Source organism: Arachis duranensis, chromosome 4 (assembly GCF_000817695.3).
Source record: "Arachis duranensis cultivar V14167 chromosome 4, aradu.V14167.gnm2.J7QH, whole genome shotgun sequence".
Lineage (NCBI taxonomy): Eukaryota > Viridiplantae > Streptophyta > Magnoliopsida > Fabales > Fabaceae > Arachis > Arachis duranensis.
In genome coordinates, this window is record NC_029775.3 from 3,493,164 (window position 1) to 3,517,205 (window position 24,042).

At 34.6% G+C, this 24,042-nt stretch overlaps 3 protein-coding genes across 4 annotated transcripts; 2 read left to right on the top strand and 1 right to left on the bottom strand.

The window, feature by feature from the left end:
* The first annotated feature begins 7,460 nt into the window (after nucleotides 1-7,460).
* Nucleotides 7,461-12,654, top strand: LOC107482688 (uncharacterized). Of its 2 annotated transcripts, XM_016103217.3 has the most exons (11): nucleotides 7,462-7,857; nucleotides 8,615-8,779; nucleotides 8,862-8,980; nucleotides 9,340-9,414; nucleotides 9,923-10,016; nucleotides 10,135-10,194; nucleotides 10,463-10,528; nucleotides 10,620-10,718; nucleotides 11,374-11,418; nucleotides 12,095-12,197; nucleotides 12,317-12,654. In XM_016103217.3, the coding sequence occupies exons 1-11, from the start codon at nucleotides 7,738-7,740 to the stop codon at nucleotides 12,385-12,387; spliced, it is 1,017 nt and encodes a 338-aa protein (XP_015958703.1). In that variant the 5' UTR covers nucleotides 7,462-7,737; the 3' UTR covers nucleotides 12,388-12,654. The 2 variants fall into 2 exon arrangements, with proteins under 2 accessions (XP_020995508.1, XP_015958703.1); XM_021139849.2 differs by lacking the exon at nucleotides 10,135-10,194 and having other exon boundaries at nucleotides 7,461-7,857.
* A 401-nt stretch (nucleotides 12,655-13,055) lies between these two features.
* LOC107482687 (uncharacterized) lies at nucleotides 13,056-15,542 on the top strand. The gene is made up of 2 exons (XM_016103216.3): nucleotides 13,056-14,616; nucleotides 15,206-15,542. Exon 1 carries the CDS (start codon nucleotides 13,191-13,193, stop codon nucleotides 14,607-14,609), a length of 1,419 nt encoding a protein of 472 aa, XP_015958702.1. The 5' UTR covers nucleotides 13,056-13,190; the 3' UTR covers nucleotides 14,610-14,616; nucleotides 15,206-15,542.
* Nucleotides 15,543-16,568: 1,026 nt separating this feature from the next.
* LOC107482684 (gibberellin 2-beta-dioxygenase 8) lies at nucleotides 16,569-23,779 on the bottom strand. Its single transcript, XM_016103214.3, has 3 exons — nucleotides 23,227-23,779; nucleotides 17,024-17,369; nucleotides 16,569-16,900 (listed from the first exon to the last, which is right to left on the bottom strand). Exons 1-3 carry the CDS (start codon nucleotides 23,667-23,669, stop codon nucleotides 16,676-16,678), a joined length of 1,014 nt encoding a protein of 337 aa, XP_015958700.1. The 5' UTR covers nucleotides 23,670-23,779; the 3' UTR covers nucleotides 16,569-16,675.
* Nucleotides 23,780-24,042: the final 263 nt, after the last annotated feature.

The window sequence follows — 24,042 nt, forward strand, 5'->3', positions numbered from 1 at the left end:
ACTGCGCCAGAATGCCGACCTATTCGCATGGACACCAGATGACATGCCGGGAATAAGCCCGAAAGTCATCTGCCACAAGTTAGCAATCGACAAAACAGTCCGACCAGTGGCACAAAAGAAAAGAAACCTCGGAGAAGAGAAAAAACAAGCAGCACTTGAAGAGACCAAGAAGCTCCTCAACGCAGGTTTCATCAGAGAAATCCGTTTCACCACATGACTATCAAACGTGGTAATGGTAAGGAAAAGTTCAGGTAAATGGCACATGTGCGTCGATTTTACAAATCTAAACAAAGCTTGCCCTAAAGATGCATATCCATTACCTTGCATTGATAAGTTAGTTGATAATGCTTCTGGTTTCAAAGCCTTGAGTTTTATGGATGCATACTCTGGTTACAACCAGATTTTGATGCATCCAGAAGACCAAAACAAAATAGCTTTCATAACAGAACATGGAAATTTTTGTTACAAGGTAATGCCTTTTGGCTTAAAGAATGCAGGTGCGACATATCAAAGACTAATGGACAAAGTATTCCAACAACAGATAGGCCGAAATATGGAAGTTTATGTGGATGATATGGTAGCAAAAATGCCTACACAAGGGTCACACTGTGATGACTTGATAGAAGTTTTCAATCAACTCCGAGCATATAACATGAGGCTCAATCCGGACAAATGTGCTTTTGGGGTCCAAGGAGGAAAATTTCTTGGCTTCATGCTAACCTCACGAGGTATAGAAGCCAACCCAGAGATATGTAATGCAGTACTGACCATGGCAAGCCCAAAAACGATAAAAGAAGTCCAACAACTAGCAGGCAGAATAGCCGCCCTATCACGTTTCCTACCCGCAGTGGCCAACCGATCTTATCATTTCTTCCGAACATTCTCCAAGGGCAAGAAATTCACATGGACAGACGAATGTGAAAATTCCTTCACATAACTCAAACAGCTCTTAACATCACCTCCAATACTCCAAAGATCGGAGGCAGGTAAACCGTTGTATTTGTATTTATCAGTATCTAACCATGCTATAAGCTCGGTCCTAGTGATGGAAACAGGAAAAAAGCAAAACCCCGTATACTTCATTAGCAAGGTATTACAGCCAACAGAAACAAGGTATCCGAAGATAGAACAGCTTGCGCTGACACTAGTCACCACGGCAAGAAGGCTACGATATTACTTTCAAAGCCATACAATCATAGTACGAACAGACCAACCACTAAGGCAGATACTAACCAGACCCGAACTTGCCCGACGATTTATAAGTGGTCAATCGAACTATACGAGTTCGACATTCAATACGAGTCGAGAAAGGCTCTGAAGTCACAAATACTCGCCGGCTTCGTGTCAGAGATGACTAGTGAGACACAACACACAGCAGCAAATTGGAGTATACATGTGGATGGAGCATCAATCAGAAAAGGGAGCAAAACTGGGGTACTGCTAAAAGAGGGAGAGAAAGTGATAGCCGAATAATTACTAAAATTCCGCTTCAACGCAAGTAACAACCAAGCGAAATATGAAGCTCTGCTAGCAGGATTAAAGCTCGTCCAGCAACTCAAAATACCTCAGATAACAGTCTACTGCGATTCATCACTTGTAGTACATCAAATCAAGGGTGAATGGCAGGTAAAAGATCCTTTGTTAGAGAATTATTGGCTCATAACAAAGGATCTCATCTCAAAGTTCAGTAAATTTGATATTATTCATGTAAACCGAGAACAAAACACCAGAGCCGATGTGTTATCCAAGTTAGCTACAACAAGGCAGGCAGAACGCACACTGGCCCTGTCACAACTAACACTCAACAAGCTGAGCTTTGAGTAGGACACAATTTTAAGCATCATGCAGGTACCATACTGGAGAACACCCTTTCTCAATTACATCAACACAGGTGCTGTGCCAAACGAGGAGCCGAACTTGCCAATCTTCCGAAGAAGAGCAAGTTTCTATACAGTACTCGGAAATACCATGTACAGACGAGGACACTCCCAATCATTCCTCAAATGCATCAGCAAGGAGGAAGTCGAGGATGTCATGGCAGAAACGCACGAAGGGGTTTGTGGAAACCACATCGGCGGCCGAGCATTGGCTGCAAAGAGACTGCGAACAGGATACTATTGGCAAACGATAAAAAGGGACTGTATCTTGAAAGTCAAGGCATGTGATAATTGTCAAAAACACGCCACCCTCACAGAGACCCCGACAGAGGAGCTCCACACCATAGAGGTAAGCTAGCCTTTCGATAGGTGGGGATTGGATATCCTCGGACCTTTTTCGAAAGCGCCAGGCCAGGTAAAGTTCCTATTAGTATCAATAGACTATTTCTCTAAGTGGATAGAAGCACAACTACTAGCACATATAACAGCGGAGAAAATACAATCTTTCTTATGGAAAAACATTATATATAGATATGGTATCCCAAGAGAGATAATCTCGGATAATGGGAGACAATTTACTGACCATAAGCTCGCTACCTTTCTAACAAATTTTAACATTAAACATTATTTCAGTTCAGTCGAGCACCCACAAACCAACGGACAAGTTGAATCAACTAACAGAATCATCTTGCAGGGATTAAAGAAAAAGCTCGGGAAGGCTAAAGGAGAGTGGGCCGACCTCATCCCAGAAATTCTATGGGGCTACAACACCAGCATTCAATATGCTACAGGAGAAACTCCTTTCAAACTGGTATATGGCGCAGAAACACTGATCCCAGTTGAGGTCAGCATCCCGACGTTATGAGCCGAGCTTTACAATCAATCAAACAACTCGCAAGCTCGAATAGCTGAGTTGGATCTTGTGGAAGAAGAAAGAGAAATATCAGCTCTTAAACAACGAGCCAAGAAGCAGTTCATAGAACGAAGACACAACAAAATTGTAATTCACAGGTCCTTCAATAAAGGAGACCTCATACTTAGACGAACATAAGAAGCTCAGAAACCTCCAACACATGGCAAATTAGCAGCAAATTGGGAGGGACCTTTTCGAATCCTCCAGAATGTCAGAAAGGGGGCTTACAAACTAGAAACTCTTAAAGGAGATCAACTTCCAGGAAGATGGAATGTGTCCTCCCTAAGGGAATATCAATCATGATACAAGATGTAAATTCGCGAATGATGGTACTCTTTTTTCCTCCGAAGGTTTTTTTCCCAAAACACATGGGTTTTACTCGGAGAGGGTTTTAACGAGGCCGGACGCCACAAACCACTATACAAAAGTAACTTATGTCGCAAGCAAAATATTTTTACCATGGGAATTAGAATGCATTTCAGTCAATAACATCATCCAAGCTTCATACTCGGAAACTAACATACGTACGCCGAGCATAATACTCTGAAAAATACAAACAACAAAAAATGCTACAAACAGTCATTATTGATAAACTCATCATATGCAAAATAGCTATCAAAGACTATGCTCAATACAAACACACCATTTGGCATTGCAAAACATTACTACTATCATAACTTTACCAAAATATCCTATCTTATAAAAGGCTAAAACCATCATTATCAAACCAAGCTCTATGCTCGGAAACCAAAATATCACAACCGAGAATGATACTCGGAATTATCCAAAAACAAACAAGTTAAATACAAAGTTCTAAAGGCCTAAGAACCATACATAGAGCTTACAAAATAAAGGCCTAATATGCCTTACAACCAATACTGGACTCCTCACCATTGCTTCCAGCAGCAACCTCGTCATCCATGAGCTGACCATTCACAACCACCTTCATAACATCAAGCCTCGAAGAATCAGCTTCCGGGTAAAGCACCTTGACCTGAGAAACGGCACGCTCAAAACCTTGAGCAAAAGCTTCGTAGATCCCGTTTTCCATTTCTTTAATCCGAGCAGAGAGCCGATCATTCTCGGACCCCACATTCTTCAGCTTTTCAGAAGATGTCATGTGCAATTTTCTCTCATCAACCAATTCTAGCTCTTTCTTCTCCACGGAAGACAAGAGCTCGGCAATATTTTTGTCCTTCTCCTGGATGATGCCAGACAGCTCCTCTACACGGGAAGCCTCCTTCTCCTCCCGGCCCAAAAGCAAGATCCTGTGCCCTACCAATGGCCACAATACGAGCACCAATTACCTGAAAAAGAAAAACAAATCAATAAGCAACATTAACAGGAAAATATACAACAATACAGCAAAAACACACCTAAAGAAATCGGCTAACACCAGCATGACCAACTTCGTCAACCATCTTCATGTCATTCGGGAAGCAGCAAAGTTCATCAGCCATGGTCCCAAAAGGGTATAGCTTCGCCCACAAAGACCTAGCATGTTCATTCTCATCATACCCATGCAGCCTTTTTTGTGATTCATATGCAGACTCAACCATCTGCAGTATCATGGACGACTCCCCCTTACCTTCTAAGACATCGGCAAGGTTACCTTAAACTTGTCCTCTTTTTCTCTTATGCTTCAGCCCAGGACCATACTGAACTAAGGCAGCAGGACCTTTCCCAACATTAGAAGAGACCTCTTTCTCACCTTTCTTGCGCTGACTGAAGAAAGATTTCAAACCTGCAGTGGTGAAGTCAGGCGCTTTCTCGACTACAAGTCACAAACAACCAAATCAGCGTCAACAGACCAAAACAAGAAAAGGAAACAAACATAGTAAAACAAATTACTTATGTGATCATACACAGCCTGCCTATCGGTATCCCATTTCAACATCTCAGCAACTGACAACAAACCTTTCGGACCCAAAGACTTAAACAAAAAATCCATTACAATATCATCATCAAGAAGCCTATCATCTACATCTAGTGCTTGATACGGCTTGGCACACCAAAATAAAGGAAACCATTCCACTAAGTACTCGTTTAAATAGAAGGGAAAATCCCCAGGTACACTCCTAACCTTTACAAACATAGATTTGAAATCCTTAAACGAAGACTTATATAGACCAAATATAGCCCGACGGGGATAGCTGCTAAGGTTTACCCACAAGCTCCTATTCACCCCTTTCGCCTGAAATAATGAGAAAAACAACCTAAGAGATGGCAGATGGTCTAACAGCTCCATCAATACCTCGAACGCCCGAACGAAACCCCATGAGTTAGGATGAAGCTGAGTTGGGGCGCAGTTCAACCAATACAAAACCCCACACTCAAACTCGGTAAAAGGAAGTCTCACACCCAGTTCAGTGAACAGACAGCTATACATATAAAAGAAGGACCAATCATCTAATCGGTCACAGACCCGGTCATCCCTCCCACAAGGTAACAACTCAATCCTAACATCACTACCTTTTCTGACCCAAATATTCGACCCCAACAGCCTCACCGACTCCTCATCATCAAACTGAGACGCACGCTCTCTTACCCTAGCGTCAACCCAATCATATGGGTCACCCACATTACAGTTCTCCATCAAAAGCGAGGAAAGAAAAAGCAAGAAAACAAAGAAGAAAGACAGGAAGAATCAGAACTGACCTTGCTTACTCATTTTCGGACAGGAAGGGAAAATAAACTTTTTTTTCCAAGACTTAGCAGTTTGAAAGAAAACGAAGTCTAAGCAACAGATAACTCCTATAAAGCAAACGGTTACCAAACCTTTGCATTTACTCCAGATTGTCAAAAAAGAGGGAAGCATTAAAACCACTACTAAAACCAACAGACAGGGGTGCCTAGAAAAGTGGGACAGTTTCACATCAATCATGTCATGATGGCGCGCAAAACGAAGCCCCCATTACAAAAACGTTTTGAATCCTGCACAGAACCAAGCCGAGCTTGGGGGCTGTAAGGAGCATATACGACAACAACTCAGCGACCGAGAATTGCGATATTCCTGGTTCGAAAGCTCGCCTTAGTCCTGTCCAAACCAAGGCAAGCTTGGGGGCTATGATACGTCACCCTTATCCTCGGCCGCCCAACAATTTCGGCACGTGGGCAGACAAGATCGGCCTCACGCCAGCTGCCCGATAAACTCGGCACTAAAGCAGAAAGGGACGACCTCACCCATTTGAAAATAAGAAACGTGCTCAACAAAACTAATCACCAAAGCAGAACATCATAACCAACCTACAAACTAGGACCTATCCACAGTAAACGGGTGAAACAACTCCTATAAAGCCGAGCTAATATCCTCGGCTAAGTCTCAGGTTCTATTCTCAGTTTTCATATTCATTTAACTACTCTCACTCACTATCACTAATTTAAGCGTCAGAATATCTTTTGCAGGTATTCCTGCCGTGATTTTTGGTCCTGGCCGACGTGCAGCTCTTCTTTTTTACTGTCAGCTTGTTCGGAAGTGCTCAAACTCGACCACCTCAGTACTCGGACGAATCACTTTCCAAACACATACTTCAATAGATATAAAATCCCATTAAAACAAGTAACGTGCAAAGTGTGGGTGTTATCATAATTCCATGAGCTACAAAAGTAAGCCGGCGCCACCTCTCAATTATTTGTATAGGACCATTCACCTCTCCATCAATTCCACATTTTAATTTCAAGTTTTACTTTTTTATAATACCAAATTAGGGTAAATATTTTAATTTCAATAAAATAGTTTGTGTACTAGTAATAAAATTTGAAAAATTCTAATCGCTTAACATTTTTGTTATCTTATCTTATATTTTAACTAATTTTGACATTTTTTATACTAAAAGTATTAGTAATTAACATTGTTTATAAAATTCTACACAATTATTCAAACATGTAAAATATCACAATAATAAAAATAATTATCTTTTAAATTTGTTACTTAAAAAATCATATAAATACACCAATTTAATTAGATAATTATATTAAACTCTTTATTATTAATACGTCTAAAATAAACTCCTTTGATAAACTTTATTAATTTGTAATAAGTTAATAATAACTACATCTACAAATTCCGTTTTCTTTTTTAAAAATTATTTTGTCTAAACTCTAAAGTAAAATTCTGACCAAAATATATAAAATTATCTGAGAAAATAGATTGTAATTGATGGTCACATGGCCATTTTCTAAAACTATCATATATGTGTGGACATTTTTCCAACACTTCTAGAACATTCCATTTGATTTCATTTTTCTTTCTAATCCCTTCATCTTTAAGTCTTTAAGAATGTGTTGGAGCGCCAAAACAAAAATTGGAGCGAAGATAAAAAAATAAAAAGTAAAAAAATTATAAATTCAAGTGCAGTCGATAAAATCGATAATCGAGAGCTGTTAGATAAAAATTTAACTAAAACAGTTAAATTATTTAATGACTCTCAATTATTAACTTTACGTGAAATAGATAAAATTGATAATTGAGAGCCGTTAGATAAAAATTTAATTAAAATAGTTAAATTATTTAACGACTCTCAATTATCAACTTTACGTGAAGTCGATTGTACCTGAGTTTCACTAAATAAAAATAAAATTTTTATCAACAGATCCTAATTCCTACTTGAATAAATTAATATTATTTATTATTTTGGTTGAAAATAAGAATACAAATAAATAAATCGGAAAAAAAAGTTTCCAACTTTCCACTGCGATGCTTCTTCATCTATGAAGATCGGGGGAAAATGTGAAATGGCTCATCATCATGGATGATCCATAATAAAAAACGAATAATGAATAATCATGTTGAATAATTGAATCAGAAAAAAGAAAGAAAGAGAGAAAAATTCAAAAGAAGAAGAAGAAGAAGAAAGCAACGCTGCATCAGCAGCACCATTATTTTTTTTTTCCATTTCCCCAAGTTGAACAGAGAAAAAGGGAAAGATTGAGAAAGCGTTCGTCGTGATGTCTTTCTTCTTCAAAGCCTCTCGGCCGAAAACGCCGCAGGAGGTGGCGAAGGCCATCAAGGAGAGCCTCATGGCCCTTGATACCAAAACCGTTGCTGAAGTTAAAGCCCTTGAGAAGGTTAGCTTCTTCTTCTTCCTTTTGATCCCAAATTCCGAATGCTTTATCTGGGTCTTCGTTTTCTTGGTTAAAGTTTCAGTCTTGAATCGTGGGCGTGTCTTGAATTTCTCAAAATTGGTCCTTTATTTTGTTGCATTAGATAGATTTTAGAGTTTAGGCATGCATTATTTACTGTACTGTGTTATATAAATATTGTTTTTACCCAGAATGTAATTATTTTTATATGTAACTTGTCGAGATTAACGATTATCCATGACAGAATTATGCTTAATAGAAGATATTCATACTTCTAAGTAATCCGCTTTCTGAAGGGTACTTTGATTTTAATAACTTATAAAGATTGTGTTTGTTGGTTGTCGGTATGGAATTCTCTCTGCATCCAAATTGAGTATGGTGTCTGCTAAAATCTCTCACTGTGAATTGTCTGAAACCTGTTTAGAGTGTAAAAGAATCAATAAGAATTAAGCTTGCAACATCTATGTTCCATGAATGTTAAAGAAACCATAGTAGTAATCTGAAAATTATGAACAGCCAAAGCATTACTTGGGATTTAAACATGCATTTCTCGTGTTAGATTATATGTCGGTGAAGTTGCTTTGTCACTGTTTTCTTAATCTCAGGCATGTTTCTAATTGCTGCAATTTTGTCTTGGCGAGAAGTAAAACAAAGAAAGAATATACTCGTGAGATATTAAACCTTTATTTTACTTGCAGTTACTTTGATAGTGGTTATTGATGCTTTATATGCTTCGTCGTAGGCTTTAGAGGAAGTTGAAAAGAATTTTGCAACGATGAGAACCATGCTTTCTGGAGATGGAGAGTCAGAACCAAATCTGGAACAGGTTTCACAGCTAGTGGAGGAACTCTGCAAGGAGGATGTTCTGACTCTTATAATTCACAAGCTTCCTACACTTGGATGGGAAGTAAGATTCTGATCGATACCAAGCACTACCATGTGCAGTTGGTTTAACTGGTTGCTCATTGTTGGTGTGATTTCAAATACAGGCAAGAAAGGATTTAGTTCATTGTTGGACAATATTATTGAAACATAAGGTTGATGACAAGCATTGCTGCGTAGAATACGTTGAACAACACCTTGAATTGCTAGACTTTCTTGTTGTATGGTAAGCTTTTCATCGCATCAACTTTCATCTCTCAAACTTTGACTTGTTGTTTCCTCACTGCCTACCCTCCTCTTCCAAGGGAGGATCTATATCTTTCCTAGTTGTGTTCAAGTTGGAAAACTGAAACTGATGCTCTATGAAAATGTAAAAACATGAGATTTGGGGTTCCCCCGCCCCTTCTCTTGAAAAAAGTTGGTGAGGGATTAAATTTGGAAATTTTAACCTTTAAATTGTAACTTATATCACACTCCTAATTTACACCTTCAATGCCTAGTACTTAATTATACATTTATCTGTATATATCTGATCAATGATCATAAATATGATAAGTTAACAACTGTATATCTGTTTCCATGCAGTTATGATAATAAAGAAATTGCCTTGACATGTGGCACAATGTTGAGGGAGTGCATCAAGTTTCAAACACTTGCAAAGTAAGACACCCCCCCTCCTCCTCCCCCCAAAACACCAATCTCTCTGTGTGCCCCTCCTATGTTGTCATTATTTATGCTTTTAGTGTTTTTTTTCCCACATTCATAAAGAGAACTGCTTCACTATTTATCAAAAAATATGGATAAATTTTTTTGTATGATAAAAATATGATGCATATGTGTTGACATATATTGCTTGCCATTGTTGCTTCTGGCGCCAACGTCATATGCCTTTCTGTTTTGTGATTTATTCAAATGTATCCATCATTTATAGTTGACTACTTAGATTGCGGTCTTAAGTAGATTATAACATTAGAAGAAACTTCTCCAGGTCAAACTTGAGGATGATAAAATTATATTTTTACGGGTTTTAATATTTCATATGTAAAATCAATAAAGATTTTCCCTATCAATTTACACTTTGAGACTGGTTCTTGTGATGCAGCGCATCCAAAAAGCCAAGAAGCAAGAGAGTTACGCTGTTCTAACTCTTTTATGGTTTGTTTTCCAGGTACATATTGGAATCTGCAACCTTTGTGTTGTTCTTTAAATTTGTAGAGTTGCCTACGTTCGATGTTGCATCTGATGCATTTTCTACCTTTAAGGTCATATCTTAATATTTTTCTCTCTCTCTACCTTTAATTCCCATCACTTGTCTTGCCGATTGTAGAGTTCTGGATGCCACTTCTTTATATACAGCATCTCTATGAATACTCTTTGCAGGATCTTCTCACTAAGCATGCAAATGTAGTATATCAATTTTTGACAGCTCACTATGATGAGGTTTGCTTCCTGTTAGAGATATTTATTTGATTCAAACATATCAAATCAGCACAAGTTACCTTGAGAACATCTTATGCATGTTGGTTTAATATTTACACCTAGGAGATAAAATCTTATCTCTTAAAATAGCTTAATCATTGGATTAGTTATTCGTAAGGGGATTGTTAAATGCACATATCCTCATCTTCTCAAATATTTTAACGGTGATTGGGGTGGTTTCGTCTCCCATATTCACTTCTGTGTTTCTAATAAGACTTCTTCTTCCCAGTTCTTTGATCTATACGAGAAACTCTTAACATCACCTAATTATGTCACGAGGAGGCAGTCTTTAAAGGTTTGTTTATTCAACAATTATAGTTATCTTACCTTTGGTTTCTGATATTATTTTGATGTGGTTTTTGATTGTCATTTTATGCGGATTTTAGCTTCTTTCGGATTTTCTCTTGGAAGCTCCCAATTCTCAAATAATGAGGCGATACATATTAGAAGTTCGTTACCTGAAAGTCATGATGACTTTGTTGACGGTATAGCTCCTCTTAATCCTGTGGCATAGTGTGATATTCTCTTTTCCCCTATGACTAGTGAACATGTTCATGTTATGCTATAACAAATTTGTTCACTTGGTATACTAATCTTGTTATATGCAATAAGCACGGCTAAACCTATTTTGCAACAGCGTGTATCCTTAATTGTTTTGGTGAATTGCAATATATCCTGGTTCACTGGCTTGCCTGCTGGTTATAATCTTCATATATGGAGAACCACCTTTTTCTACATTATTTATGACAAGAGCAGGCAATTAGTTTTAGCAAGTTTCAATTAGTTTTAGCAAGTTTCAATTAGTTTTTGTATGCGTTATGTTTAATTCATTTGTCACGAAGATTCAATTAAAAGGTATTGGTGGAAATTTTGGTTTCTCATAGAGACCAATAGTTTGATCCATGTCGCTGACCTCACTTCCTTGTTGTGCACTAGCTTTGACATGTCAAGCTTTGAATACTATCATCAATCAAATTCCTAATGCATTGATTAAAAAAGAAAAAATTTAAATGCGGTGATGAACATCTAAAGCAATATTATACATACACTTTAATAAATACATATTCTTTTGATTTACCATTTTTTTTTTCTATCTGCTGTTAAATCTGTGTATTTGTTTATTTTATTTTGGTTGAGCAGGATTCAAGTAAAAACATTCAATTATCAGCTTTCCACATATTCAAGGTGACCTTTCCTCTTCTTGTCCTTTAAAGTTTAGATAGTAAGCTCATCCTTATCAGAGCATATTAAAAGAATTCAAAACCACATTATCCTTAGAGAACTTAAAAAATGAGATTGAAATTCTGTTATTGCCAATTTACACTAAATTGTTTAATGCATTAAATCTAGCTGACAAAAGAGACTTTTATGAAAGCAAGTCTACTTTCTTTTAACAATTTGCAATGTATTTAATTCATATAACAACTTTTTGTACTATGCATCTTTAAACAAGACTCGAGTTTGTACTTTGGGACCATTTGTTTTCTTCTTAGTAGACAACCTTTACATGTTTATTATAGTCATAGCGAGGCCAATAAGGTGTTTTTTAGGCACTCACGCCTCAGAAAGCGAAGAGCATATGATCATTATCAGACGTGTTGATAGGTGAACTGTGAAATGCTTGATAGGTTTTCCTGCTATAGAATTCAACTGTCAAATTAGGTTTTTCCGAGATCAATTAAGAGCGAAATCTCGGTGATCTGATAAATAATCTCATATGACATTTAGTATGGAATTAAAAGCCTTAATCTTAATCTCGATTCAAAGGCTTTTTGAGTTTTCTTTTGCCAAATAAACCTCTCAATTTGCTGCATATATGATAAACATTACTTGTTTTACATTTTGTCACATTTTTATCCAGGTTTTCGTTGCTAATCCCAATAAGCCTCAAGACATAAAACTTATCTTGGCGAAGAACCGGGAGAAGCTGGTAGATCTGCTTCAGAATCTGTCTCCGGGAAAAGGTTTACCAATTATAAATATTTCTATGAATTGCATTCCATATTGCAGAATCATTTTGTAAAAAAAGTTCTTTCCTCTGGAGTCACTGATCTTAGTTCTTGACTTGTTTTGTGATTTTCAGGTGCAGAAGACGAGCAATTTGAAGAGGAAAAGGAGTTTATCATCAAGGAAATTGAAAAAATATCAGTCTAATTTAATACACCTCAGCAGTGTTTGATTCTGTAACAAGATTCTTTTTTACTTGTACAAAGCTAATTTCATGCAGTGAGCCAGTGACTATTGCCATTTGTGTGTGTGTTTTTTCTTCTTTTCTTCTTTCTTCTGTTTTTTCTGTGTCATGCTCATAACCTCTGTGAAGGTTTATTGAGGTTGTAAACGTTGGCAACAAAGACAAGCATTAAAAAAAAGCTAAAAGTGCATTTTTGTAAATAAAGCTGAATATAAAGTTTTAACGAGAAACCTTTAATCGTTCTATAGGATTTTGCAAAACAAAGCATCATTGAGTCAAATTGAGATTTTAGGTATTTTAATCCTTATAAATGTTTGTCACTTGAGAATTTTCTTGCTACAAGAATACCAAGAAGCTTTTCTAGAGTATTGCATGAAAGAAGCTGCAAAGATGATGGCTTGTCATTTGAGCAATCAATTTAATTAATTAATAAATAATTAATCCTATTACTTTAAAGAAAATGAGGGCTTTATAAATGGATGGTAGCATTCAAAACTGAATTAAATAATTGAATGCGACATGATGTGGATCTATGTTGGCATTCCGTTTCATGTAACCATAATAACCTTATAATAATAATAATAATAATAACAATATAGTTTAATTTTGATGCATTCATAAGCTAAAATTATTTTACAATTCACAATTCACAATTCACAATTCATAAAACCCTCTGCAGTTTTCTTTTCTTCTCAAACAACACATTTCCAAAAAAGGTGATAAACCACAGAAGGGATAGCGAACGACGTCGTTGCGTGTTGCCGCCATGAACTTCTTCGCGTCCGTCTTCTCCGAGGAACCCGATTCGCCGACACACCGATCCGAACAACCGGATCCAGATCACGATGATAACGAGCCCCCCACTGCGGACGCAGAAAACTCTCCATCCGGCGATGCATGGAGCTTCGGAGGCCTGATCCAAACCCTAGCGTCCAAATCGGAGTCTGTTCTCGAGAACTACCGCCGCGATCTCGAGGATTTCAGCTCCGGACTGAGGATGGAGACTGCGGTGATCCGTGAGGCAGCATCCCGTGCCGTCAAGGATCTCCCATCCTCCCTCGACGCCGGCGCCACCGTGGCGCAGGAGTCGCTCGAAACCGTCGGCCAGGCCATAGACGACATCGGCTTCACCGTGTGGAAATCGACGGCTAAGATCATCTCTCACGGTAGGGACTCTCTCCTCGCCCCTGATTTCGATTCCTCAGATTCCGATAACAACAATCTTGCTAGGAATCGATTGAGTAGTAGCGGCGGTAGTTTTGATTTGAAACGTTATAGTAGGTTTGATGCGCTGGTACGTGCTCTTCAGAGCGACGTGAATACCTATGTGGAGGATCCTGAGGATTTGGAAAATTATGAGGAGTGGAAATTAGGGTTTGTGTTGGGGGATAAGGGTGAGGAGATTGGGAATTTGATGGAGGAGAATGGTGTTGTTGTGGGGATTTATAGAAAGGTTGTGCCTAGTAGGACTGATCATGATAGCTTCTGGAGTAGGTATTTTTATAGGCTGCATAAACTGAATCAGGCCGAGGAGGCGAGGGTGAAGCTCGTGAAGCGCGCAATTTCTGGAGAGGAAGAGGAGGATTTGAGCTGGGACTTCGACGACGATGACGACAATGATGATGGATATGAGCTGAAAGGTAGCTCTGCCAGGAATGCGCAGCAGCAGCCAGAGGTGGAGGGGGGAAATTCTGCTGAGGCTGCCACGGGTTACAATGCTGTTGAGAGTATTAGTCCTGGGGAGAAGGATTTGAAGATAGAAAGTGAAGGGAAGGGTGTTACTTCTGATTCTAGAACTGATGGTGATGATAAGCCGGCGGAGGTGGAGTATGAAAGGAATGTGGCATCTCCATCTAGTGTTTCTGCAACTGTAAGTGATGGTGGCTATGGTGAGTTAGATATGAAATATGAAGAGAAAGAGGCATCCGAAGTGAAGACAGATAATGAAAATGGAGGATCTTGCAAAGATAGTGATTTTTCTGTGGTTTCAAGCCAGCCTTCCACACATGGGGAAGAAGACATTGGGTGGGACGAAATTGAAGATATTGTTAGCAATGATGAAAATAAAGGGGATGCTGGTGGGTCCACAAGTAGGGGTGATTTGCGGAAGAGGTTGACTGCAGCAGACCAAGAGGAGGATCTCAGTTGGGATATTGAAGATGATGAGGAGGATGTTAAATCATAAACAAAATGTGAGTTTCAGAATCATTATCATTTATAAACAGGAATTGCTTATTAATTGTATAATTCTTTCTTTGTAACTTAGCAATGTAAATAAACTCTATTTTTTATGTCTTACCCTTACACACAAGCTTAAGTGGCAAGGTGTACACCATTTGCAATGAAGTTTAATTTGTAAGTTCATGTGGAATCTTCATTCATCCAACCTGAGGAAAGGTTTTTGCATCATTTTAGGTTACTTACATAGAAAGTATGTCTTTAAGCAGCAACTTGTAATAGTTTGCATTTACGTTCATTGCAATTTTCTTTCCTTAAACTTTGTATCTGAAAATAGATAGACAAGGCTGACCAATCAGCACCCCTCTACCTCCTTTAACTTTGATGAGTAAGCGTCAAGATGATTGATGTTGGTTTGTGAACTGGTCCACTTTGAGCATGGAATAAGCACCCAAGCAAAAAAGTCGATCTTGTTCTTAATTTTTGTTCTATTCAAATGCGTATTCCGGATAATGTATTTGGGCTATCTTATCTCATTATATTTTTGAGAAAGCATTTGAAAATAATTGTTCTGCTAACATGTCATTTAAGTTAAATACTCAGGTCTTTGCATTGATCTTCGGTGCCAAGGATGTGTGTGTTGGGGGTGCAAATCCGAGCCAGTGCTTGTGCTTGGACATAATCCAGGTCTACAAGGACATGGTAAAATACAATACTTTTGTGTGCCAATTAATTGAAATTCACAAAGCTAGGAGCAGAATATGCAATTCACATCATTGGAATCAAAGTTAATAACAACTATTCCCATTTCTGTGAAAAAATGTGCTGCAATCATTCACACTTGCATTGTTGCTACTAGGGTGCCTCCTAAGGCCTATGCTATGTTGCGAAAATCATATCGAGAAACCGTGTCGTCATGCTACTGCGTGGCGAAACACGTTACAATGTTAGTTGTGACAAGAAGCTTATAATTCCAAATTCGAAATGGAGTTAAGTTAGATATAGAACCCAGTGACATAGCCCTATCATACCAAATAACAACGAGGGTAAAGCACTGTTTTAGTCTTCAACATTTAAGGTGAATCTTATTTTGGTTCTTTAACATTTTAATCGTCTTATTTTTTATTTCAAAATGTTTAAAATGACATCAATGTAATTTCACTATCCAATTTCTCACTAACAAGTAATGAAATTAATGTATTATTAATAATATTTTTGTTAAAACTATATTTGCTCAACTCTCTTCTCCCATTTTCACCCTCTCAACAAGTTCAAACCCCCATTCTCTTACTCCTTTTTTTTTCTTTCTTTTACACTATTAATTCACCGAGAGAGATTTGAGAATAAAGAAGAAAGGAGTGGGAGAATGGAGTTTGGGCTTGTTGAAAAGGTAAAGATGGGAGAGGGGATTGAGAAAACATAGTTTTAATAAAAATATTATTAACAATACATCAGTTTCGTTAAGTGTTAGTGAAGAATTTGACGGTGGGATAATATTGATGCCATTTTACATGTTTTGAGATAAAAATAAGATAATTAAAATGTTAGGAATCAAAATAAGGTTCACCTCAAACGTTGGGAACCAAAACAATACCTTATCCTACCAACAAAACTTGGATTTGGTTTGGTTTCCTATGGTATCTCCCACCTCGGCAGGATAAGAACTAATCCACCATGGATTTGAACTCTATTTAAGGGTCTATTGCTGGTCAATGAGTTGCTGCATACACAAGGCGAGATTCAAACTTTCGATACTTATTTAAAGGTACGAGTGAGCTGACCAATCGACCAACTCAAGTTGGTTACAAAACTTGGATTTGGTTGCCGTGGTTACAAAACTTGGATTTGGTTATCGTGGTTGTACGCAGTATATAGTTGATGCAGAGTAATAAAAATAATTTTGGATAAAAAAAAAAACAAAATTCAAGCATACCCAATCACTCTCTCTAAGTTACACCATGACTCGTAGTAAATCAAAATCCCTTAAATAGTGTGCCTTGTTGAAGAACTCGTCCATTATTCTATGCTTAATAAGGTAACAGATTAAACAAGATTGGAGAGAGGGGCCAAAGGCTAACAACTGTGCTTAAACCTTGGAAGGCCAACTTTGTAGCCAAGGGCCTTGACATCTTGTTGTACTTGTTCTCTAAACTCATTGTAAGTAAAGGGCTTGTAATTTGGGCTCTCAATCACAGCACCTTCACTAGGGAACACAAAATAGCATATTGAGATCCTCTCTCTCTCCTTGTTCACCCTCACTCTGTGTTGCACACTCTTGTATTTGTCATTGCTCATTGCCTAAAGCCACAAACATGAGAGCTAGAAATTAACACTTCTTTTGAGACTAATTAATGTGAATAAAGTGTTTTACATGTCAATGTATATATGAGTTGAAATAGAAACTAAAGAATAAATGTGGACCTGCATCATGTCTCCAAGGTTGACAATCAATGTATTGGAGATTGGTTTGACAGTAAGCCATTGATCATCTTTGAGGACCTGAAGGCCACTGACTTGGTCATCTTGGTTCAATATGGACAACACTGAGCTATCTGTGTGAACCTCCATTCCCCAACCAATGCTTGTGTCCGAACAAGCAGGATATCGATACATTCGCACCATTCCTGTCTCTCGAGATACATATGAACAACACTCTGTTTGCTTCATCATCATATTGTTATTGTTTAGGTCAAGGTTCTTCATCATCACTTTGAATATTGTTGTTGCAATTCTTGATAGATGGGTTTCATACTCCATTAGAAGCAATCTTGCAAACCAGACATATGTAGAACCTTAATTGATCATATTTATGTTTGAAAACTAATTAAATTAAGTCAAATGCTATGAATGTATATATGTTGTCATTATCCTTTGCAATGCAATAATTAACTATTTCCGTACATATAGCTTATATACTGTCTACGAAATATAGACATTTACTGAGTTGTCGTATCCGCATGTCGAAAGTCGGATACATTTCGAACACGACACTTATTGATATTTGTCCAACATAAGTATTGTGTTAGATATTGTCTAAAAAAAATCTTTTTAAGATAAGTTTAGACACACTTAAATACCAGCACATATTAGCTTTGTCTAATTTTATTCTTAACATGTATTCTTGAAATAAATTTAGAAATAGTATATATTATTTATTAGAGTATCGTTTTTGTCTCCAACGTTTGGGGTAAGTGTCAAGTTGTCCCTAACGTTTAAATCGTCCTATTTAAGTCCCTACTGTTTCAAAATTGACTTAATATTACCCTACCGTTAGGGATCTGTTAATAAAATTGACAGTGGGGCAAAATTGAGACGATTTTAAAACGTTAGGGACTTAATTAGGACGAAAACGTTGGTGACAAAAACGATACATAAAAATAAAATTTAATTTTATCCTTCACTAATATCAATATTTTACGGTACATAGTTATTCAATTATTTTTTAACCACATTTAAGTTAATTATACTTAATCACATTACTTTGTTTCTAAGTAAATTTATTTTTTTAATTTTATTTTTAAAAATTTTTACTCATCATGAAATATTTGTAGAATGACTAGAATCACATTACTTTATTGTATATGTATCATTTTTTCTCACAAATTTATGTACTAGACATTCTACAAACATTTTATGATGAGTAAAAATTTTTAAGAGTAAAATTATAAAAAAATTAATTTATTTAGTATAAAAGTAATGTAATAAAGTGTAATTTACTTAGATGTGATTAAAAAATAATTAAATAATTATGTACCGTAAAAAATTGATATTATTGAAGGATAAAATTAAAATTTATTTCTATGTATCGTTTTTGTCCTTAATGTTTTCGTCCTATTTAAGTCTCTAATGTTTCAAAATCGTCTCAATTTTGTCCCGCCATCAATTCTGTTAACAGAACGGCAGGACAACATTAAGTCAATTTTGAAACGTTAGGAACTTAAATAAGACGATTTAAATATTAGGAATAATTTTGAGACTTATCCCAAATGTTGGGGACAAAAATGACAATTTACTCTATTTATTAAAATAAAAAATATTTTAAATACTTTATATAATTAAAATAAGATATTAAAATAATTAAAAATCTAAAAAATACTTTATATTTGTTGGGAATAAGACACTATTCCCCCTTGAGAAAACACCTTTGACAGAGAAATAAAATAGACACAATCACAATACAAGAATTTAACGTGGAAACTCCAATTACCGGAGAAAAAACCACGGCCGTTGCCAAATGACAACCAGAGAATATCACTATGTGAAAATTATTCATTGATTCCTGAAGCATTATTCTAAAGAGATGTGAACGTGATTTGAATTTGATGTGAGATGCTACCTCCTCTTCTATCTTTCTCTTCCTATTACCTATGCAGTTATCGTATGGTTAGTAACATGGAATTATATTCTACAACGTGCCCATATAAAATAAAAGGATTTAGTTAATTTGCGTCTAAAGTTACAAATTAAATTTTTTCTTACAAAAAATAATATAAAATTTATATTCTCAATGTATTCGCGGTGTCTTTATTAAAATAAAATATTTAAATTTTTTACTAATAATAATGATCTTAACTTATGTGTTAAAAATATATGTTTGCTAAACTCCTTAAAGAGATGAGACTAATGGTAGCTTTAATAATGTTTATCATTTTGTTCTTGCATTTAATGTATGATTTTTTTTTTTGGATAAATTAAGTGAATAAAACGAATGAAATTTAAAATTATACCGATATCTTAAATCAAAATTAATTACACATCTTATTTTAAATACATATATATAAATTGAATAAGGATAACTCAATTTTAGTCATTTATATATAAATTGAATTAGCCTATTTCAATTTATTAATAGTACAAGTATATATAAAATAAATCAAATCAACCTGATTTAATTAACTATTTGTATAAATTATTGACAATAAAAAATACCAACCATATATATAATATATATAATTTAAAAATAATTAAAATATTATATCAATTAAATTATTGTTTAATTTATAAAATTAAGTATAAAACAAACGTTTTGATAACGTTATACATTATTTCTAATTCTAAAAAAATCTAAGTTTGAGTTTATATGCCAACTTGAATGGCTATATTTTATAATAAGCTTTTCAATATCAAAAGTTTTGGTAATGATTTTTTAAATACTAATAAATTAACGATAATTTTTAATGAATTTTAGAAATTATTTATTATTCGATTTTAAATTTATAAATTTATAAAAATATAAATTTTCTGTAATTTAATCTAAAATATAAAAATTTAATTTATATTCTTATTTATTTTAATTTTTTAATATTTTAAATTGATATTTATATTTTAAAATTAAATTAATATATATAGCTATATATTATTACGTTTAAATTCACCCAACGAAAAAGGGATATCACATTTGTTATGATAGTGATAAACTCTTTAACGCTAGAATGTGTTTACAAAACTCATCCATAATTGTGGTTGGGGAAACTTTAATATATATTCTACTTAACAATAATGTCGGATGAACTGTTCTTTAATTTTTACTTTTTTAGTGTTATTTAAATGTTTTAGTTTTATCTTTATCCTATTCATATTATGAATAAAAAACAATATGAAATTTAAGTACACTACTGTTAATGAAAATGTGTTCATCCATCATATGTAGATATAATTATATATATTGACATATCTGTGGCATTTCCTAATCCAAACTTTTTTGTACCTTTTTTTAATAAGTATCTAAGATTCGATTTCATATTTTCACGGTTTCAGCTTTTGCTGTAAAGGCCTTAGAAGTCACGAATTCTAATCCTCTCCACGGCTACATACTATTAGTACTATTACTACAAACACCGACATTATCCATTTTCCAACTACTATGCACAAATAGCACCCACTATTATTATTATCCCGTGCCACTCATCGTATCTCGATTTTTTATTTTCATATTGTAGGGCAGTGTATATATATATATATATTTCTAAAATCTGCTTTTAATAAATTATTTGTATTACAGGTGCTCTTAAAAAAATTGTTAAATATTAAATCATCTAAAATTTAAATAATTCAGTAACACTAAAATAATATATAAAAAATTAGTCATCGTATTTTTTGGACAAATTACCTAAATAAAACAAATGAAATTCAAAATTATACAATTACAATTTTTTACAAACTATTATAAACGTATGTATTTTTTTGGCATTTTTATATAAACCGCTCGTAGTGATTTAGTATTTGATTGTAATTCACTACAAAAATAGCGCATAAATCGCTAGAGGATATAGGGATTTATGTGTAAATAATGTGCAACCTAATCTGTTAAAGGAGTGCAGCAGTTTTGTGGAGGTGGTCTATAAAATCAGTGCACTACTTAAACTGCTTTTGGTAATTTTTTATAAACCATATGTACATAAATTACTACATTCTTTTAGCGGATTACTTTGCAATTATTTACACATAAATTACTGCATTTTTTTAGCGATTTACGCATGTTTCAGCTAATTTAGAAACGGCCATACTCCTTTAACGATATTTGTTTTTTACTTTTTTTTCCAACATAAATCACGTTATTTTTGTAGTGGATTACGCTTAAATATTAAATTACTACCGGCTGTAATAATTTATATAAAAATATCAAAAAACACATACGTATAACAGTATACAGAAATCAAAACATTGTAAATTTTAAACTTTATTTATTTTATTAATGTGAATTAACGGTGTTCTCCCGAATTAATTAGGGAACTGGATTGTCATGTGTAGATTAGTCACTAATCCCCATGGGATTGCATGACTAATCGGTTGCTCTATTAATCACCGTTCAATCATGCATTGCCATTGATTAATTATTTTTTCGAATACAAATTTATTTTTAAGGTTTAGCTAGTATATGTCTTAAAGATATATGATAAATTTGTTATTAATAAAAAATTTTAAATATTTTTTATTTAATAAATATACCCGATACAAATAGTACTTTCTTAAATTATTTAAATATCATGTTTCTGCTTAAAGTTTTAGGAATAGTATTATATGTATCAATGTATGGTCAATTTCTTGTAAATTGAAAGGTGAATTTTCGCGAAATTAGAAAATAGTAGTTCATTTGATACTGACAATCAAAAAATAAAATTATATGATTGAACATTTGTGACAAATTAGAGAAGCAAAACATAAAAACTAAATCATATATATGATTCAAGATAAAAGTTCTTCATACTCCCTACTAGATATATACATGGGACATAACTTTTTAAACGTTACAACTTTATGCACCAAAAAAGAAAAGATCTGAGTGTCACTTTGAGCTCTTCTTTGGTCCTGAATCCAATTAAAGCATAGTGGAGTACAGGATATAAATTTCTGAAACTCAAATAAAACAAGCAATAAAAAGCAAAAACACATCAATCATAAAATTTTATCTACACTATCTGATAAGGAATAGTTAACAAATACAAAAATAATTTTTGTACACTAGAAATCGGTATATTTATCTATATTTTTATAAATTGATTCACGTATTTTTTAACTAAATAATTAGCTATCAAAATAATCAAATATGTTATAGTAAAATAGTTGAATTTATAAGAGACGCATAATTAAATTTGTTTATAATAGTATAATAAAAAATTTTTATGAGATGTTAATATGGTTGTTTTTTTTTTCTGTGGTATTGTTAAATATGTATTTTATGGTAACAAAATTGGAAATGAGTAAAAAACAAATGGAAAGGACATTAGCCCAGTGGTCCTGAACTGAATGTTGCTTCCTAACAAAACTGGTCTGATCCATTTGCAAACTTTGTGCAACCGACAATAATGGGCCTTGCATTATATTTCAGTATTGTGAACATGTTAATTGAAAAATAAATAAATAAATTTTAAAAAAATATTAAACATTCAATATATTAAAGAAATAAAAGATCTATGAAACAATTCATCATTAATTAAATATTTTCCATTCCAATATATAGCTGTCTTTGTTTATAGCACACGAACACTGAAATAGGAACATTGAAATACAAAATCGTGTTTAATAAATGAGATACAAAAGAAATTATGTTTAAAAATATTAAATTAGTGTATTTTGTATCAATCTTGACAGAAAAAATATAAAAATACTAACAAAAAATACTTCTTATTTTATTTTTTTATTTTTTATTAATTTTTTATAATTTATTTTTTTATTGTTATATTTTTTCTTCAATTTTTTTGAATGAAAAAATAAAAATAAATTAAACATTTATACTTTATTTTTGTTTATTATCATCAAATAAAATACAAAAATACTAATTTATATCTTTATTTTTTATATTTTATTTTTAATGATCTGTCTTGTTCTCGTAACTAAAAGTAGTTTTCTAGACAAAAAGATCAGAAAGCACAGCATAACTCACCGATAATCAGCCATGAGCCCATGACTCATTTGTCATTTCCAAACACACACGGTCCAAGAAAAAATAGACAACAAGATTGGACAAAATAAATTAAAATAATAATAAACAAAAGGGACACGCACATGCACTGATACACATGCACAGAGTAATATGCATTGATCTAGTGAGATTAATAGTAAAATATAAAAAATTATTAAAAAATTTGATAAAATTATAATTTAATAATTAAAATATTATTAACCTGATGGAATCAAGTTTAGGAAGTTGAGGTTGGAACTTAGAGAGTTGACCCAAAGGCACATCAAGACCTTCAACCCAATTGAAATTTTTGGGGCCTCTACATAGGGCAGTACCCGTTGGTGTAAGGGCAGGGGTACCCCAAAAGTATGTGATAGGACTTTCACTGCATGTCGCATGCTTTGTTTCATAGGACATCGAAAATACCTCTTTGGCTTCCTCTTGCAGTTGCTTCAGCAAAGTCAACGGAATTCCATGGTTGACCAAACGGAACAACCCCCAATCCTTGCAAGCATCCTCAAACCTCTCTTTTTCTTGTTCTAAAAGTTCAAGATCTATGACTGGCACAGGATCCGAATAATCCTGTGCCACGTCATCAATATTCGGGTCGTGGTGGTGGTGGCAGTAATTGCGAAGAATTGGTGGGTAAGACTCCAAGTTGTTCATAGTTTGTTATTTGGAGATGGTATTCATCACTTCTTCATTTTCTTAAGGTTGAGAAATGAGAGTAGATAATGAAGGCACGTTTTGATTCCGATAGAGGAAGAGCAGGTTCGTGGTCCTTAGACCATTATTATTTATTTTTATTTTTTGGTTTACCCAAACAGTATTTCTCAATCCAACAGGTTAAAAACTAATCCGTCGCGGATCTGAACTCTATTTAAGAGTCTGTCGCTGACAAATAGATTGCTGTATGCACAAGACGAGGTTCGAATTTCCAACACTTGTTTAAACGGACGAGTGAGTTGATCACTCGATCAACCCAAGTTGGTTAATTATAAAATTATTAATGATACTATGGCATTGGTACTAGCAAGGT

Excerpts from the sequence above, each read along its gene's own strand:
- LOC107482688 (XM_016103217.3), top strand. The coding sequence starts at position 7,738 with ATGTCTTTCTTCTTCAAAGCCTCTCGGCCGAAAACGCCGCAGGAGGTG. Across the intron at positions 7,858-8,614 it reads AAGTTAAAGCCCTTGAGAAG|GCTTTAGAGGAAGTTGAAAA; the intron begins GTTAGCTTCTTC and ends GCTTCGTCGTAG. Across the intron at positions 10,719-11,373 it reads TCATGATGACTTTGTTGACG|GATTCAAGTAAAAACATTCA; the intron begins GTATAGCTCCTC and ends TTGGTTGAGCAG.
- LOC107482687 (XM_016103216.3), top strand. The coding sequence starts at position 13,191 with ATGAACTTCTTCGCGTCCGTCTTCTCCGAGGAACCCGATTCGCCGACA.
- LOC107482684 (XM_016103214.3), bottom strand. The coding sequence starts at position 23,669 with ATGAACAACTTGGAGTCTTACCCACCAATTCTTCGCAATTACTGCCAC. Across the intron at positions 17,370-23,226 it reads CCTAAACTTGATTCCATCAG|ATTGCTTCTAATGGAGTATG; the intron begins GTTAATAATATT and ends CTGGTTTGCAAG. Across the intron at positions 16,901-17,023 it reads ACCTTGGAGACATGATGCAG|GCAATGAGCAATGACAAATA; the intron begins GTCCACATTTAT and ends TTGTGGCTTTAG.